General features: G+C 51.5%; 1 protein-coding gene across 1 annotated transcript in view; it reads left to right on the forward strand.

The window, feature by feature from the left end:
• shcbp1 (SHC SH2-domain binding protein 1) overlaps positions 1-17500 on the forward strand; it is a 30876-nt gene that overhangs the window by 6740 nt on the left and 6636 nt on the right. Inside the window, 6 exon segments of the mRNA XM_066657409.1 lie at positions 1639-1869; positions 2036-2213; positions 6836-6956; positions 13050-13181; positions 14239-14357; positions 16758-16844. Of these exon segments, the coding sequence (XP_066513506.1) occupies positions 1639-1869; positions 2036-2213; positions 6836-6956; positions 13050-13181; positions 14239-14357; positions 16758-16844 (868 nt within the window).

Here is a 17500-nt window from a genome sequence, read left to right on the forward strand (position 1 = left end):
GACTAATTCTGACGTGAAGAAGGATACGTTCTGAGGTGTCGGAGTGTGAGGTTATTCCTGGCGCTGAAACGGCACACGCGGACGTTTAAGTTTCAAGTGGAATCTGCGTTAATTTCTCATAGTGTCATAGTGTCCAGTGATGTCAGCGCTCTGCAGGGCAGCTCCAGTGCTCACCGCCAGGTGGCAGTGTTTAGTTAATAATTTTCCCTCCCATTATCTGCTCTGTTCAACTGCTCATTTTTTGGGGGGGATTAGTGTTAAATCTGTGCGACAGCGTGTACAGCGCGGGATAAAGCCCTGACGGCTCTGACCCAGGAGGTGAATTACCCTCCGAAAGCTCTCTGTCCCAAACGCTTTTGTTCCTCCGGAGTCCCGTCTCTGCGCCTCGGCCGCTCCCGGTTACGACTGGATTAAACATTATTAGTGTAATCTGTCTCTTCACTGACGAATCTCTCGCATCTGGACGAGAATAAAGTCGAATAAAGTCGGTGGAGGTTCGACAGTTTCCTTCCTGTTTCATGAACAGATCTTTACACCATGTGCATTTCTTCATCATCATCATCATCAGAATATAAGCCCTGCTCTGTTACAGTCTCTTCCTTTAAGGGCCCCACTCTTCTGACTTTATTTTCTTCTGAAAAAGTTTACCCTCAGAACAAGGAAAAGGATTCGATTTTTCCAATGTTTCTTTTTATTTTTAACTCGAGACAGAGACCGTGTTTGTATCTTGAGTGTGTTTATATCAGTGTGTGTGTGTGTGTGTGTGTGTGTGTGTGTGTGTGTTTGATCTCCGAGTCTCTGCAGCTTCATCAAAGTCAGCCGAGCAGAAGATCCACTCTTTAAACATCTGTCCTCCTGCGGAGAGCGTTCCCGACTGAAACGCGGCGCTCCGAGCCGGAAGCAGATGGGATCCTGTCGGATTCTTTAGGACAATTCCCTCTTATTTATTTACTCACGGGTCATGAATATTCATTCCGCTCAGTCGCACCCCTTTCCTTTTGTCTTTAGTGAGTGGTCTTCTCCGCGCTCGGCGTCCTGTGTCCCCCCCCCCTCCGAGAGACGTGTCCTCACCTGGACATTAACACCTTCCTGATTCTGAGTTTTTTAAAATTATTTTCAGAATAAATTTTTATTATAAAGAGGCTACTTTCCAATTTAAAATTCTTTATTCATTTATAAATACTCCTTAATCAACAGCAGTGGAGTTCACACTCTTTTTTACACGTAATTCTAATTTTCTCTGTTTAATGTGAAATATAAACCCCTCAACAACCAGGGCCCCCTCCATCTGTGACCTCTGACCCCCTCCACCGCTGTCCCCTGGCCCCGCCTCCTCCCCCCTCCCATCACCAGAGCCCCGCACCTCGGGGGAGCCTCCCTCCACACGTCCGTGCTTCAGACGATTAAAACCATATCTCTTTAAACAAGCCTTGGCCTCCGCCGGTGTCCCTCCTTCTGTTGTTGTTTGTTCTGTTTTCTGTGAAGCGTCTGACTTTTATAAAAGTGTATTATTATTAAATAAATGTGTAAAGGTGATTATTATGAAATACATTAATATTTAAATGAGGTGTGGAAGCTGGTGTTTGTGATTGGTTGCGTTTCTCTGTAAAAAGAACCCTGTTCTGTTTGGTTCTGCAGGTTCTACGACATTGCGGAGGACCGTGTTCCTGCAGGGCTGGTGGAGGAGTACCACTCGCTCCTAGATCAGTGTTCTCAGACGTTCCGAGAGTTCTCCAGGCTGCGGAACGTTCTGAGCAGTGACTCTGAGTCGGAGCTGGATAACGTGTCCATGGTGGAGGGTCTGCGTCTGTACGAACAGATGGAGGCGCTCAAACGCAAACTACGCATCATCGAGAACCCGCTGCTCAGGTTAGAACCCGGTTCTCAGAGCAGAACCAGCTTTGTGTTGATCGAACCAAGATTCAGGAACCAGCTGAAAAGAGCAGAAAATAAACTCCTGATATATTGTCTCTGTCTGTCTGTGTGTGTGTGTCTGTCTGTCTGTGTGTGTCTGTCTGTCTGTGTCTGTGTCCAGGTATGTTCTGGGGTACAGAATGAACTGTGGGCAGCAGTCCTGCAGCGCTAAAGGCCAGCGGCCAGGAGGGGGCAGACTGGTGCACGTTGTGTCTCAGTGCAGCAGCGTCCAGCTCCTCCACGGGTTAATGACAGAGAAACTCCTCCCACTTTACTCTGGAAAAGAGTTTGAGATCCAGGTACCAAACTGTCTGTCTCTCTCTGTGTGTCTTTCTGTTTTTGTCTCTCTCTCTCTCTCTCTCTCTCTCTCTGCGTGTTCCGTGCGTGCGTGTTTCATGCGTGCGTGTGTGTGCGCGTGCGTGGGGGTGTACGTGCGTGCGTGTGTGTGTGTGAGATGGCGGCGAGGCTCATGAGTTCTGACAGAGGTTGGAGCCGAAAGCGGCGGCGGGTCGACCGCCTCGGGGCCAGATGTTGTCAGATGTGGTGAGTTTCCCCCGACACGCTGCTCCTCTGTCAGAACCGCGAGAGAAATCTCTCACATCACGCTCCATGAGGCTGGACGGCTCGCTCCTCGGAGGTTCCCGGAGCGCCGGGAGTGAGATGGAGTTTATTATCTGCCGTTTGGGCTCATTAAAGGGTCTGGACTTTATGGGTTTGGCATTTTATTCGTTCCCCTGGAGTCCACTCTTAATGTTAGAGTGGGTTTGGCCTCAGAAGACCACCCTCTGACCTTTTGTCCTTAAACACGCAGCATCTTAAGGGTGAAGTCTGTCGTGTTTACCACCGGGGAATTACTGCCCCTGCGTTTAATAGGGATTATTTAAATAAGACGTTAATAGTTTTTATCGTCTGTAAACTCTCCACAGAGCAGGACTCACACAGGTTTAGCGCAGAGTCTCTCATACGTCCAGCCTCTAGGTGTCAGTAAAACATCTGATAATTAATTGGAATAGTCTCAGTGGAGGAAATGATGGACTGCACCTTTAACTAAAGCTGGAGGTGAATGGAGAACATTTTGGAGCCGGGGTTAGGAGGAGGTGACGGGGCGGCGTTGGGGTTAGGAGAAGGTGACGGGGCGGCGTTGGGGTTAGGAGGAGGTGACGGGGCGGCGTTGGGGTTAGGAGGTGGTGACGGGGCGGCGTTGGGGTTAGGAGGTGGTGACGGGGCGGCGTTGGGGTTAGGAGGAGGTGACGGGGCGGCGTTGGGGTTAGGAGGAGGTGACGGGGCGGCGTTGGGGTTAGGAGGAGGTGACGGGGCGGCGTTGGGGTTAGGAGGAGGTGACGGGGCGGCGTTGGGGTTAGGAGGAGGTGACGGGGCGGCGTTGGGGTTAGGAGGTGGTGACGGGGCGGCGTTGGGGTTAGGAGGAGGTGACGGGGCGGCGTTGGGGTTAGGAGGAGGTGACGGGGCGGCGTTGGGGTTAGGAGGAGGTGACGGGGCGGCGTTGGGGTTAGGAGGAGGTGACGGGGCGGCGTTGGGGTTAGGAGGAGGTGACGGGGCGGCGTTGGGGTTAGGAGGTGGTGACGGGGCGGCGTTGGGGTTAGGAGGAGGTGACGGGGCGGCGTTGGGGTTAGGAGGAGGTGACGGGGCGGCGTTGGGGTTAGGAGGTGGTGACGGGGCGGCGTTGGGGTTAGGAGGTGGTGACGGGGCGGCGTTGGGGTTAGGAGGTGGTGACGGGGCGGCGTTGGGGTTAGGAGGTGGTGACGGGGCGGCGTTGGGGTTAGGAGGTGGTGACGGGGCGGCGTTGGGGTTAGGAGGTGGTGACGGGGCGGCGTTGGGGTTAGGAGGTGGTGACGGGGCGGCGTTGGGGTTAGGAGGAGGTGACGGGGCGGCGTTGGGGTTAGGAGGTGGTGACGGGGCGGCGTTGGGGTTAGGAGGTGGTGACGGGGCGGCGTTGGGGTTAGGAGGAGGTGACGGGGCGGCGTTGGGGTTAGGAGGTGGTGACGGGGCGGCGTTGGGGTTAGGAGGAGGTGACGGGGCGGCGTTGGGGTTAGGAGGAGGTGACGGGGCGGCGTTGGGGTTAGGAGGAGGTGACGGGGCGGCGTTGGGGTTAGGAGGAGGTGACGGGGGGGCGTTGGGGTTAGGAGGAGATGACGGGGGGGCGTTGGGGTTAGGAGGTGGTGACGGGGCGGCGTTGGGGTTAGGAGGAGGTGACGGGGGGGCGTTGGGGTTAGGAGGAGGTGACGGGGCGGCGTTGGGGTTAGGAGGAGGTGACGGGGCGGCGTTGGGGTTAGGAGGAGGTGACGGGGGGGCGTTGGGGTTAGGAGGAGGTGACGGGGGGGCGTTGGGGTTAGGAGGTGGTGACGGGGCGGCGTTGGGGTTAGGAGGTGGTGACGGGGCGGCGTTGGGGTTAGGAGGAGGTGACGGGGGGGCGTTGGGGTTAGGAGGAGGTGACGGGGCGGCGTTGGGGTTAGGAGGAGGTGACGGGGCGGCGTTGGGGTTAGGAGGAGGTGACGGGGGGGCGTTGGGGTTAGGAGGAGGTGACGGGGGGGCGTTGGGGTTAGGAGGAGGTGACGGGGGGGCGTTGGGGTTAGGAGGAGGTGACGGGGCGGTGCTTTTCTTAAACACAAAGACCATCAGAATTTTGGTATTTTTGTACCTTTTAGTGTGTGTGTGTTTGTTTCAGGTAAATATCTTATTGTGGGGACAAACATCTGTCACACACTCGCACTGTGGGGACTTGTGAGAACAGAATTCATGTCCCCATTACGTCAGTCTCTACAGTTTAATGTGTAGGATTAGGATTGTTGTGGTTATCTACACAGTCCCCACAATGAAATGGAGCCTATGTAATGGCCCCACAATGCATGGAAACAAACCTGTGTGTGTGTGTGTTAAACTCTGCAGCACTGCGGGATTTTGCTGGCCTTTTCCTTCCATCTGTCTTACACTCCGATTGCGTGATGGAAGGTGGAGCGCACACACAGACACACAGGCGTGCACACACACTTTCTCTCTCTCTCTCTCTCTCTCTCTCTCTCTCTCTCTCTCTCACACACACACACACACCGTCTGAGGCTGCAGGATACGGGCGGAATGCCACACTCAGATGACAGCGCTCCGTACGGAGGTCTCTCTGTACCTTTATAATCCCATAAATGCAGATGTTACGCTGCAGATTATTTCTGACCAAAATAATTTGTTCTTTTTACTCAGACTCTCATCTGGCATCGGTCAGAACCAAACAAACAAACACCCAGGCGGACACCGGGAGTGCTCTGAGCGCTCATCTGCACATCGTCACTATCTCCTTTTTATCTTCTTTCAGTTCTGACGCAGTGTGAATGTGAAAACGCCGCTGACCTTTCAGCCGCCCGCAAATGTCACGATACACGAGAAAAAGAGGGAAAAGGAAAAGAAGAAATGAAATGGAAGGAAACAAAAAAATAAATAAGCAGAAAACGGAGAGAGGGGGGGGGGGGTAAAGAGTAAGAGAGGAACAGAGGAGGGACTCAACTCAGCTGCTGCTTGACATGGAGTTCATTTATTTATTCTGGTGCGTGTGTGTACAAGGGGTGTGGGGGTGTGTGTTGTGGAGGTGTGTATAAGGGGTGTGTGTTGTGGAGGTGTGTATAAGGGGTGTGTGTGTGTGTGTGTATATAAGGGGTGTGTGTGTGTATAAGGGGTGTGTGTGTGTATAAGGGGTGTGTGTGTGTGTGTATATAAGGGGTGTGTGTGTGTGTGTATAAGGGGTGTGTGTGTGTGTGTATAAGGGGTGTGTGTGTGTGTGTATAAGGGGTGTGTGTGTGTGTGTGTATAAGGGGTGTGTGTGTGTGTGTATAAGGGGTGTGTGTGTGTATAAGGGGTGTGTGTGTGTGTGTATATAAGGGGTGTGTGTGTGTGTGTATAAGGGGTGTGTGTGTGTGTGTATAAGGGGTGTGTGTGTGTGTGTATAAGGGGTGTGTGTGTGTGTGTGTATAAGGGGTGTGTGTGTGTGTGTGTATAAGGGGTGTGTGTGTGTGTGTATAAGGGGTGTGTGTGTGTATAAGGGGTGTGTGTGTGTGTGTGTGTATAAGGGGTGTGTGTGTGTGTGTGTATAAGGGTGGTGTGTGTGTGTGTGTATAAGGGGTGGGTGTGTGTGTGTATAAGGGGTGTGGGTGTGTATAAGGGGTGTGTGTGTGTATAAGGGGTGTGTGTGTGTGTATAAGGGGTGTGTGTTTTTGTTTGATCTTTCTTGTTCTGTGTATTCTATCCCACAAGGCCATGCTGTGGTGTGTGTGTGTGTGTGATCTTTGCCTGAAGCTTTGTGTTGAACACGTTTGAGTAAATGTTTGAAATGAGTTGTATTTCATTCATGAGCCGACTTCCTCCAGCTGCTGAATATTTCAAAGGGGAATTCCACCACTTTTTCCAAATTTCCTCTGTATTATAACTTTTAATGTGGAAGCAGAGATGGAGAGGGGGGTGTTCTGTGTGAAAAGCTCCTTCTGAGGGAAAATGACAGGGTGAGGACTGTTCATTCATTCACTTACACATTCAGAGCAGCGTGGGGTAATGCTCTTGTGTAAACTTCTTAAAGGGGAACTCCACCATTGTCTAAAATTCCAACTTAACCCTCAGTCTGAGCTTTAAACACCGACACAGAGTGTTTCAGTGGGACACAGCAGTGGACAGTGGAGGTGAATGGAAGCAGACGTCCTCCTCTAAAAGCCCCTCACAGAAAGTGTGGACAGTGGGGGACACAGGGCTGGTGTCTGAGTGTATTGTGGAGAAGGGGGTGGTGTTAAACCCAGTCCTGGTGGAGAGGACCGTACAGGACGCTGTGAGGGACACACACTGTCCTCCATCATCATCATCATCATCACTCCACAGAGACTCAGTGGAGTAATACACTTTAATGTGTGTGTGTGTGTGTGTGTTTCAGTTCCACAGTGACCCCTCAGAGACGGTCAGTTCCTGTTACGAAGGTGATGTGGTGATTGTTTGTCCTGGACACTACATCGTCACTAACTCCATCAGCGTCGCTGACTCCATTCAAATCGAAGGTGAACAGATTTAAAATATATTTGTGTTATTTAGCTGCAGTGAGTCGTTTTTAACGTCGCAGAACAGCACTCAGTGTGAGTCCGAGGAGTTAAACCGCTCTGTCTTCCCTGAGACGACTGGTTTATTCTCCACAGAGCGGGTCTCCCACAAGGGGGCAGCGCTGTTTACATTAGTCGTGTTCAGCTTTCCCCGGGGCTGCGCAGACTGATCCGCGTCTGTTTCGGTGCGGTGCCGGTTCGTATTCTTGTCCGACCTGCGCCTGCGATACATTACAATCCAGATATAACGCAGGCTCCAGATCCAGCCGCTGCAGTTCTTCTCTGGAGCTCTGCGAGACGAGAGGCGGCCTGATGACGACGGAGCTTGATCCTCATTGGCTGGATGTTTTAGTTCTAAAATGTAAGACCCCGTGTGTACAGTAATAACGTCCTGATCTCGTACAGTTTACTTACTTTATTTTTTTAAATATGTTGTAGTTGATGACGGGCTGCGGGTGGCGCTGCTCTCGCTTACCACCAACAGGGGGCACAGTTACTTTCCAACAAGCCTTTTATTCCTCCACTGATCTTTCTTCATGTTCTAAAACAGCTGTTACACTGACCCCTGGTGTCCTGGAGGTGTCATAGATTCTGAGTTAATCGTGTGTTAAACAGCGCTGCCCCGGTGTGGGAGACCCGCTCTGTGCAGAATAACCTGGTTCTCTCGGGGAGGACAGAGCGGTTTGTTCCTCACCTCTGGTGATTATTAAAGAGAACTCGCCGGTGATGGTGCCTTTAAAGGCGCTGAAAGATGAGGCCGTGTCTAAGTTTGGGCGGCGGCAGCGGCGCTAAACCACGTTGTTTATGGGTCTGGACTTCCTTTTTATGCAAATGCACATTTCTTTTTTTATTTGTAATTAAGTGAGCGGTAATTGTCCTCTCCTCGGTGGCAGATTGAGTCTGTGTTTATTTCCCCGGAGCATATTCTCCAGATTCTGCGTTTAGTTATTTTAAGGGTGTTTTAATGCGCTCCTAAAGCCGGAGAGTTTGTGTAAATCAGAGCGGAGCGGATTTGGTCGAGGAGGAGGACGACGGATTCAGTGACATTTATGAGTTTAATTGACTGGAAGGTGCTTGGTTTTTATTATTTCGCCCCTCTTCATCACGGCCTCGGAGAGCCGCTCCGCTTTATTCCCTTTTTATAAAGCGCTGTAACACAGGCCTCCTCTCGGCCATAAATCACTCTCCACAACAGCCTCTGGTCTTTGGGCTTTGTCTGAGAGACTCGGCCAGGGCTTTATTCTCACGACTAACTCCGGAGCGACGCTTTTCCACAGGCTTTTATCTGAATTCAATTTTGTGTTAAAGCAGAACATGGGAATAATTTTACTTTTGGAACAAGCAGAGCCCCATGGCCTTCACTCCGCAGTCCGTGTCATTGACCGTATAAGGGTCGTGGGCGTGGCTGGATGCCCGTATAAGGAGTTCCATGTCTGGACCGGGTGCGAAAGCCTATTGCATCTCACAGGACACGCCCACAGCTCCTCATGTGAACATCAGGACACCATCTTAGTGCCTCTCCCACTGTTCAGTGCAGAACTGATCCAAACTTAAACAGCACCTTTCAGACAAAAAGAAATATTATTCAAAACTGATGTAAAACGACTGACACAAAAAGAAAAAAAATGAAGTATTTAAATAAATATGTTAAAATATTAAAAAGTAAATCAGGTGAAATGGAAAAAAGTCAATAAAATGTATTCAATAAAGAGTCGAAGAACGAAGATAAAATAAAACCAAGTAAAACTCTGTTTAAAAGCAGACTGTTAATGAGCTTTAATTTCCCTTTAAACACATCAGGCTCAGCTCGCCTCCCGCTCACTGCCGGCTCAGCTCGCCTCCCGCTCACTGCCGGCTCAGCTCGCCTCCCGCTCACTGCCGGCTCAGCTCGTCTCCCGCTCACTGCCGGCTCAGCTCGTCTCCCGCTCACTGCCGGCTCAGCTCGTCTCCCGCTCACTGCCGGCTCAGCTCGTCCTGAAGGGGGCACTGGTTTGATAACACTTCTCCAGGTTGTAAATGAACAGTTCTGAGTCTGAATCTGTGTCCTACTTTAATCAAACCCCGTAACTCCCTGAAAATATCCGGTGGATTCCCACAGACGCAGATCTGCACATTCACCCACAGCAGCTGCTTCCAGAAGATCCAGATGTTGTTTTATTTTTGACTCTTTCACCAGCGTCTAGCTTCCAGTTTCACACTGTACACAGATTAACCCTGACACAGAGAGAGGGGGGAACTAATGCTTGCTGCTGCTATCTGTGTGTGTGTGTGTGTGTGTGTGTGTGTGTGTGTGTGTGTGTGTGTGTGTGTGTAAAAGCCCCTCTGGTGGTGGTCTCGAGACCCTGGGAGTGGAGATAACAGAGAGAGAGAGAGAGAGAATGCTGCTGGCTTCGCAGAAGAGCAACTCAATTAGCGTGGTGCAGGATTAGCATAATAGAGCTGCTCTGTGCTGGCAAGGGCTTTGATATTTAACAGAGCTCTGAGATCTCACTGAGATTTAACCACACAACAGACAATCTGTCTCTCTCTTTCTCTGTCTCTGTCTGTCTCTTTCTCTTTCTCTCTCTGTCTCTTTCTCTGTCTCTCTCTTTGTGTCTCTTTCTTTGTCTCTCTCTGTGTCTCTCTCTTTTTCTTTGTGTCTCTCTCTCTGTGTCACTCTCTCTTTCTTTGTCGCTATCTCTGTGTTTCTTTCTCTCTCTCTTTCTTTGTGACACTCTCTTTGTGCCTCTCTTTTTTTCTTTTTTTCTCTCTCTTTCTCTGTCTTTCACTCTCTCTCTGTCTCTTTCTCTTTTTTTCTCTCTCTTTCTCTGTCTCTCTCTCTCTCTCTCTCTCTCTCTCTCTCTCTCTCTCTCTCTCTCTGAAGTGTGGTAAACAGTAGAGGTCGCTCTAACAGCGAGGTGTCCCTCTGAACTGAGGGGCTGTAATCAGGATTGAGTTCCTCACTGTTCTCCTGGGAACACTTTACACTGATGTAGTGGAACATAGCTGTGAGGATCTGATGGTCCTCAGCGAGGCTAACGATATTCTCTGCGATACGAACACAACACTGAAAAATACTTTTATTAATTTCAGGAACACACTACTGCAACAAAATGAATGTTATATTAAATAAGACAAAAAATGAAGTATATATTAATGACGTTAAAGGCTTCTTGGCCATGGTTTGTGTGATATTCTGTAACCTCCCCCTCCACAGTTCTCTCTGAGTCTGAGTCGCTCTCCGCTGGACTTCACTGTGCGAGCGACTCGTACGAGACGTGTTTAAACCAATGATAACGTTACGATACGGCGCCGCTCTAGTGGACAGTTATGATACAGTGTATGTTCCCGAGTGGCTCCGTCCTGTCTGTGCAGGAGGTGTGTGTTCTGCTCGGTGCCGGAGCCGCGCCGCTGTCCGTTAAACTGAAGCCCCTCAGAGGAGTGCGCTGACGACTTTCTGCGGTGAAGGTGCGCTCTGAACTCTGGGGTCGATACTCAGCCCTTTGGCATTTTACAGCAGCGAGTGCAAGACATCTGCTGTCCCTCAAAGCTATTAGAGAGCCATTAGAGAGCCCCGTCTCAGCGAGACGCCGGGGAGCCGTAATGGAGCCAAGTTGCCGTTCCGCTGACCTCCACGAACTGACCACGCAGAAGACTGCCAGCAGACACACTGCGCAATTACCAAGGACCCTTCAGGACCAGGGCCACGGCATTAACCAGGAGAGACCTCCTCTCGCTTCAGGAACAGCCTCTACTCTCTCCCCACTGCAACATAGCTGTGAGGATCTGATGGAGTTCAGCCTCATAATCATCAGTATCAAGGGCTGGTGTTGGGGATTAAATCTGAATCACACTCTCCATCACTCCAGAGAACACAGTTCCACTGTTCCACACACCAGAGGAACCCCATCACTCCAGAGAACACAGTTCCACTGTTCCACACACCAGAGGAACCCCATCGCTCCAGAGAACACAGTTCCACTGTTCCACACACCAGAGGAACCCCATCACTCCAGAGAACACAGTTCCACTGTTCCACACACCAGAGGAACCCCATCGCTCCAGAGAACACAGTTCCACTGTTCCACACACCAGAGGAACTCCATCACTCCAGAGAACACAGTTCCACTGTTCCACAAAACAACTGAATGTGATGTCCTCCACTCATTGCCCTAGCTACCACTTCAGTTACAATGGAAACTAATTGGCATTTGCCTTAGTGACCACGGTATAAAAACCCAAACAATGAAACACCACAAACAGCTGGTTACAGTCGGTAGTTTAGTGCCGAATAAACACAAGCTTTACATTTATTCATTCATTGTCTGTAGCCCTTATCCAGTTCAGGGTGGCGGTGGGTCCGGAGTCTACCTGGAATCACTGGGCACAAGGTGGGAACACACACTGGAGGGGGCGCCTGTCCTTCACAGGGAGACACACACTCACACCTACAGACAATCCACCTACCAAGGTGTGTTTTTGGAGTGTGGGAGGAAACCGGAGCACCCGGAGGAAACCCACGCAGACACAGAGAGAACACACCACACTCCTCACAGACAGTCACCCGGAGGAAACCCACGCAGACACAGAGAGAACACACCACACTCCTCACAGACAGTCACCCGGAGGAAACCCACGCAGACACAGAGAGAACACACCACACTCCTCACAGACAGTCACCCGGAGGAAACCCACGCAGACACAGAGAGAACACACCACACTCCTCACAGACAGTCACCCGGAGGAAACCCACGCAGACACAGAGAGAACACACCACACTCCTCACAGACAGTCACCCGGAGGAAACCCACGCAGACACAGAGAGAACACACCACACTCCTCACAGACAGTCACCCGGAGGAAACCCACGCAGACACAGAGAGAACACACCACACTCCTCACAGACAGTCACCCGGAGGAAACCCACGCAGACACAGAGAGAACACACCACACTCCTCACAGACAGTCACCTGGAGCGGGACTCAAACCCACAACCTCCAGGACCCTGTAGCTGTGACAGAGACACCACCTGCTGCTCCCCCGTGACGCCCACAAGCTTTATATTTTTAACTTTATTATTGGCCCTTTTTCACTCCCAGTTCGGTTTAATTCTGTTAACGAGTCCAGTGCTGGTGTGTGCTTGGTTCTGGGCAGATATTTGTGCAGTGTGAGGTTTATTAAAGTGAGGAACTGACCACACAGCTGTTCCTCCAGATAAATATAAGCACCGCGCAGAGACTGACCTTTAAAAGCACTTTAAAAACAGAGGGAGGCCTTTTGTCTTTGTGTTAATGAGGAAACAAACTCCTTAATTCTGTCGGAGACGCCTCGGCGCAGAGGCTTCGTTAGCGTCACCGCCACATTCTGCTTTAAATTTAGGAATAATAAAATATTCATACGGAGCGCCGCCGAGCAACAAGCAACTGACTCCCAGCCTCTGCCTCGGAGAGAGAAACAGGCTTAATTTATAAAGGGATTTCTTTAAAAAAAAACACATCAACACTTTCCTCAGTGCCCCCCCCCACCTCCACCTCCACAGTGGAACACAGTTCTGTTTCTTAATGAAACGTCTGTGACCCGCTTTGGTCCAAACCCCACGAGCCCCACAGCAGTGTTCTCCCCCTGTGTAAACAGCCCCTGTTCAGAACGCCCGCTTTCAGCACCTGTTCCTTTAAATGATAATGAGCCGCTCGCTGTTCACCCCGACCCCGAGCGCACAGCAGTGAGGAGCGAGGAGCAGAAGCTCTGGTTTTTAGCCGTTTTCACTCTGTTCTCTTTCTTCTCCGTTTTTACTCAGTGCTCTTATTTCTCCGCGCTCGTTGTGTCTGTTTCGCTGAGTTTAACCTCGTCTTTGTGCTCTCACATAAACACGGGTCCAGCGCTGTGATTGGACAGACTCAGACGAGGGGGCGGGGCCATTCTAAAGTCTCTGCACTTGACGTCAGAAGCGGAGCAGAATCAGAACGACTCGTTTTATCACGTGTTTTTTCACAGTGTGTGGGTTGGTGGACACCAGATTCATGCTCTGAGTTCATCACATGTCCCTTAAAGCGTCTCTGCTCCTGTTCTCTGCAGGTTATGGGCTGCCGGACGAGATCGTGATTGAGAAAAGGAATAAAGGCGACTCCTTCGTGGAGTCCACAGCCGCCGACGTGAAGATCTCCAACCTCAAGTTCATCCAACACGACGCCATCGAGGGGATCATGTGTGAGTCCACTGCAGGTGTTTTATCTGCGTCAGGGTCACGGTTTAAGGTGGAGTAGTAGGCACCAGAATATTTAAGGTGGAATTAAAATTTAGATTAAGGTTGTGGTGGAAGATGAAGGATGTTTAACGACAGGTTTTATATGAATTTATTGCAGTTTTTAGGGTTTGTTTGCAGCCAAAACTTTACAAACACTACTTTCCCGACGCTGGAGAGAGTCAGGGTCCATTTTTAAGGTGGTGCTGTGTGAAGTTTAGTTACTTTCACCTACATTTCAACAAAATTGTGTCATTTGACCGAAGGGAGTCCAAACTTTTTCATAAATGATTAACTCCGAGTCGGTGTCCTGAGATTCTGTGATCCGCTTTCTGCTCAGAGCCGCGAGACCGACCCACACAGACCTCGGCTGGGTTTCTCTGTATTATAAATAATATTGAATATTTAATGTGTGCTTTTGTCGTTACGTGGGATGGCAGCCGACCGGGACCCTCTCTGTGGAGCGGAGCAGGATTCAGCCCCCCCCCCCCCCCCCCCCTCCCCCCAGGCCTGGCTCCTGTTAAATAATAATAAATATTCCTAGTGATAATACCACTGTTAATAAAGTATACATGGTGCTCAGAGGCAGTGCAGGGTGTGGAGGCGTGTTGGAGGTGTGTAGATCTGACTTTGATGGTTCTCAGAAGCTGCTCGGGGGGGATTAAAGGGCCAATGTCCCACGTTTCTCTGTTTAATTCCTCTTTACTGTGTTAGTTTTTACTGAATATAGCCATCGTTTCTTCTCTGAAGATTGCTTTCTAACCTCTTTAGAGTTAAACAGGCGGCTCCTGTAAACTTGACGTATATAAATGAGTGGTGTTCTGATTGGCTGACTGCGCTGTACTGAGTTAAACGCTGCTCTCAGATCTGTTTTTATGGAACTGAATTTAAAATGTTAAGGGCTTTTTAAAAAATGGGAACGTTCGCTTTAGAATCTCTTATTTACCAAAGTTAACATTTACTCCATTTGCACTTTCTTATTGTCTCTCTCTCTTTCTCTGTCTCTCTGTCTGTCTCTCTCAGGTGTTCGTCAGGGGAAGTTGGAGATGGAGAACTGTGTGCTGCAGTGTGAGACGACGGGAGTCATCATCAGAACCTCGGCTCATCTCGTGATGAACATGTGTGATCTTTACGGCTCCAAGGTTCCACTCTCTGCAGTTTAATTTAATTCAGTTCAAACTCCTCCTTTAGAGTCCCCTCACTGTCCCCTCTCTCAGCTCCACTGTCCCCTCACTGTCCCCTCTCTCAGCTCCACTGTCCCCTCACTGTCCCCTCTCTCAGCTCCACTGTCCCCTCACTGTCCCCTCTCTCAGCTCCACTGTCCCCTCACTGTCCCCTCTCTCAGCTCCACTGTCCCCTCACTGTCCTCTCTCTCAGCTCCACTGTCCCCTCACTGTCCTCTCTCTCAGCTCCACTGTCCCCTCACTGTCCCCTCTCTCAGCTCCACTGTCCCCTCACTGTCCCCTCTCTCAGCTCCACTGTCCCCTCACTGTCCACTCTCTCAGCTCCACTGTCCCCTCACTGTCCTCTCTCTCAGCTCCACTGTCCCCTCACTGTCCCCTCTCTCAGCTCCACTGTCCCCTCACTGTCCCCTCTCTCAGCTCCACTGTCCCCTCACTGTCCCCTCTCTCAGCTCCACTGTCCCCTCACTGTCCCCTCTCTCAGCTCCACTGTCCCCTCACTGTCCCCTCTCTCAGCTCCACTGTCCCCTCACTGTCCTCTCTCTCAGCTCCACTGTCCCCTCACTGTCCTCTCTCTCAGCTCCACTGTCCCCTCACTGTCCTCTCTCTCAGCTCCACTGTCCCCTCACTGTCCTCTCTTTCAGCTCCACTGTCCCCTCACTGTCCTCTCTCTCAGCTCCACTGTCCCCTCACTGTCCCCTCTCTCAGCTCCACTGTCCCCTCACTGTCCCCTCTCTCAGCTCCACTGTCCCCTCACTGTCCTCTCTCTCAGCTCCACTGTCCCCTCACTGTCCTCTCTCTCAGCTCCACTGTCCCCTCACTGTCCCCTCTCTCAGCTCCACTGTCCCCTCACTGTCCCCTCTCTCAGCTCCACTGTCCCCTCACTGTCCCCTCTCTCAGCTCCACTGTCCCCTCACTGTCCCCTCTCTCAGCTCCACTGTCCCCTCACTGTCCCCTCTCTCAGCTCCACTGTCCCCTCACTGTCCCCTCTCTCAGCTCCACTGTCCCCTCACTGTCCCCTCTCTCAGCTCCACTGTCCCCTCACTGTCCCCTCTCTCAGCTCCACTGTCCCCTCACTGTCCCCTCTCTCAGCTCCACTGTCCCCTCACTGTCCTCTCTCTCAGCTCCACTGTCCCCTCACTGTCCTCTCTCTCAGCTCCACTGTCCCCTCACTGTCCCCTCTCTCAGCTCCACTGTCCCCTCACTGTCCTCTCTCTCAGCTCCACTGTCCCCTCACTGTCCTCTCTCTCAGCTCCACTGTCCCCTCACTGTCCTCTCTTTCAGCTCCACTGTCCCCTCACTGTCCTCTCTTTCAGCTCCACTGTCCCCTCACTGTCCCCTCTCTCAGCTCCACTGTCCCCTCACTGTCCCCTCTCTCAGCTCCACTGTCCCCTCACTGTCCCCTCTCTCAGCTCCACTGTCCCCTCACTGTCCCCTCTCTCAGCTCCACTGTCCCCTCACTGTCCCCTCTCTCAGCTCCACTGTCCCCTCACTGTCCCCTCTCTCAGCTCCACTGTCCCCTCACTGTCCCCTCTCTCAGCTCCACTGTCCCATCACTGTCCCCTCTCTCAGCTCCACTGTCCCATCACTGTCCCCTCTCTCAGCTCCACTGTCCCATCACTGTCCCCTCTCTCAGCTCCACTGTCCCATCACTGTCCCCTCTCTCAGCTCCACTGTCCCATCACTGTCCTCTCTCTCAGCTCCACTGTCCCCTCACTGTCCCCTCTCTCAGCTCCACTGTCCCCTCTCTCGGCTCCACTGTCCCCTCACTGTCCTCTCTCTCGGCTCCACTGTCCCCTCACTGTCCTCTCTCTCGGCTCCACTGTCCACTCACTGTCCCCTCTCTCAGCTCCACTGTCCCCTCAGATCACACACATTTAGAGATAAAGCCTCATAGCTGTGAGTCGAGTGAAGGCTCTTCTGAGTGTTTCCTCTGTTTAAACCCAAACTCATCTCTAAACTCACACTGCGGGGGGCGACTGGGCTCGTGTTTTATCCCCCACCTCTTTTCAGAGTGTGACATCAGCAGTCAGTGAGCTCCCACAGCGCCCCCTCCCTGTGGCTCTCTTAAATGCACGTAAATGAACTCTGGCCTTGTGCTTAAAGGAAGAGAAATTTAACACACCACACACAGGTGATGAATACTGCCCTCATTTTGAGATACGTCCACATTTTTAAACCCTGTGGTGTCCAGTGAAACCCCGCCCAGCTCTTCTTGTTGTTGTGTTTACAGCAGCAGCTCTTCAGCCAAAGGCAGTGTCTGTGAGTTATTTTCCGCTGTGTGGATTTGGCTGGAGCTGCGGTGTCATTAACGTGTGTGTGTGTGTGTGTGTGTGTGTGTGTGTGTGTGTGCGTGCACAGGGAGCTGGTGTGGAGATTTATCCGGGCAGTGTGTGCAGTTTGGTGGGAAACGGTATCCATCATTGTAAAGAGGGAATCCTGATTAAGGTGAGTGTGAGGGGGTGAGAGGGTGAGGGATGAGAGGGTGTGAGGGCTGAGAGGGTGAGGGGCTGAGAGGGTGAGGGGCTGAGAGGGTGAGGGGGTGAGGGGGTGAGGGGCTGAGAGGGTGAGGGGCTGAGAGGGTGAGGGGCTGAGAGGGTGAGGGGCTGAGAGGGTGAGGGGGTGAGAGGGTGAGGGGGTGAGAGGGGGAGAGGGTGAGGGGCTGAGAGGGTGAGTGGGTGAGAGGGGGAGGGGCTGAGAGAGTTACAAACACTAATTCTTCATATTATTTACCTTACTTTCACACAGCTTCATCTCATCACTACAGTCAAGTTCTTTTGTTTGACTTTAAATGGTGCAACAATGTCATTCTGTTGCCTCCCTTCCACCTTAAAGTGCTGCAGTCAAGTTCTGTTGTCTCTGTTCTCCCTTAAATGATGCTGCAGATATGTTCTTAATTGTCCAGTCCACCTTAAATGTTGTAGGAGTGTACACCTTTAAAGGTGCAGCAGTTACACTCAGTCACCTTTGTCCCACCTTAAATGCTGCTACTCTAATGTTCTGTCGTTCCCTCCCGTCTCATCTCTCTGTTAGAGCTGTAATTTGTAACGGTTTAATCTGTAACACTCCTTCGGTTACAACATCTGCACAGCAGTGGAACATCA

This window comes from Hoplias malabaricus, chromosome Y (genome assembly GCF_029633855.1).
Source record: "Hoplias malabaricus isolate fHopMal1 chromosome Y, fHopMal1.hap1, whole genome shotgun sequence".
NCBI lineage: Eukaryota > Metazoa > Chordata > Actinopteri > Characiformes > Erythrinidae > Hoplias > Hoplias malabaricus.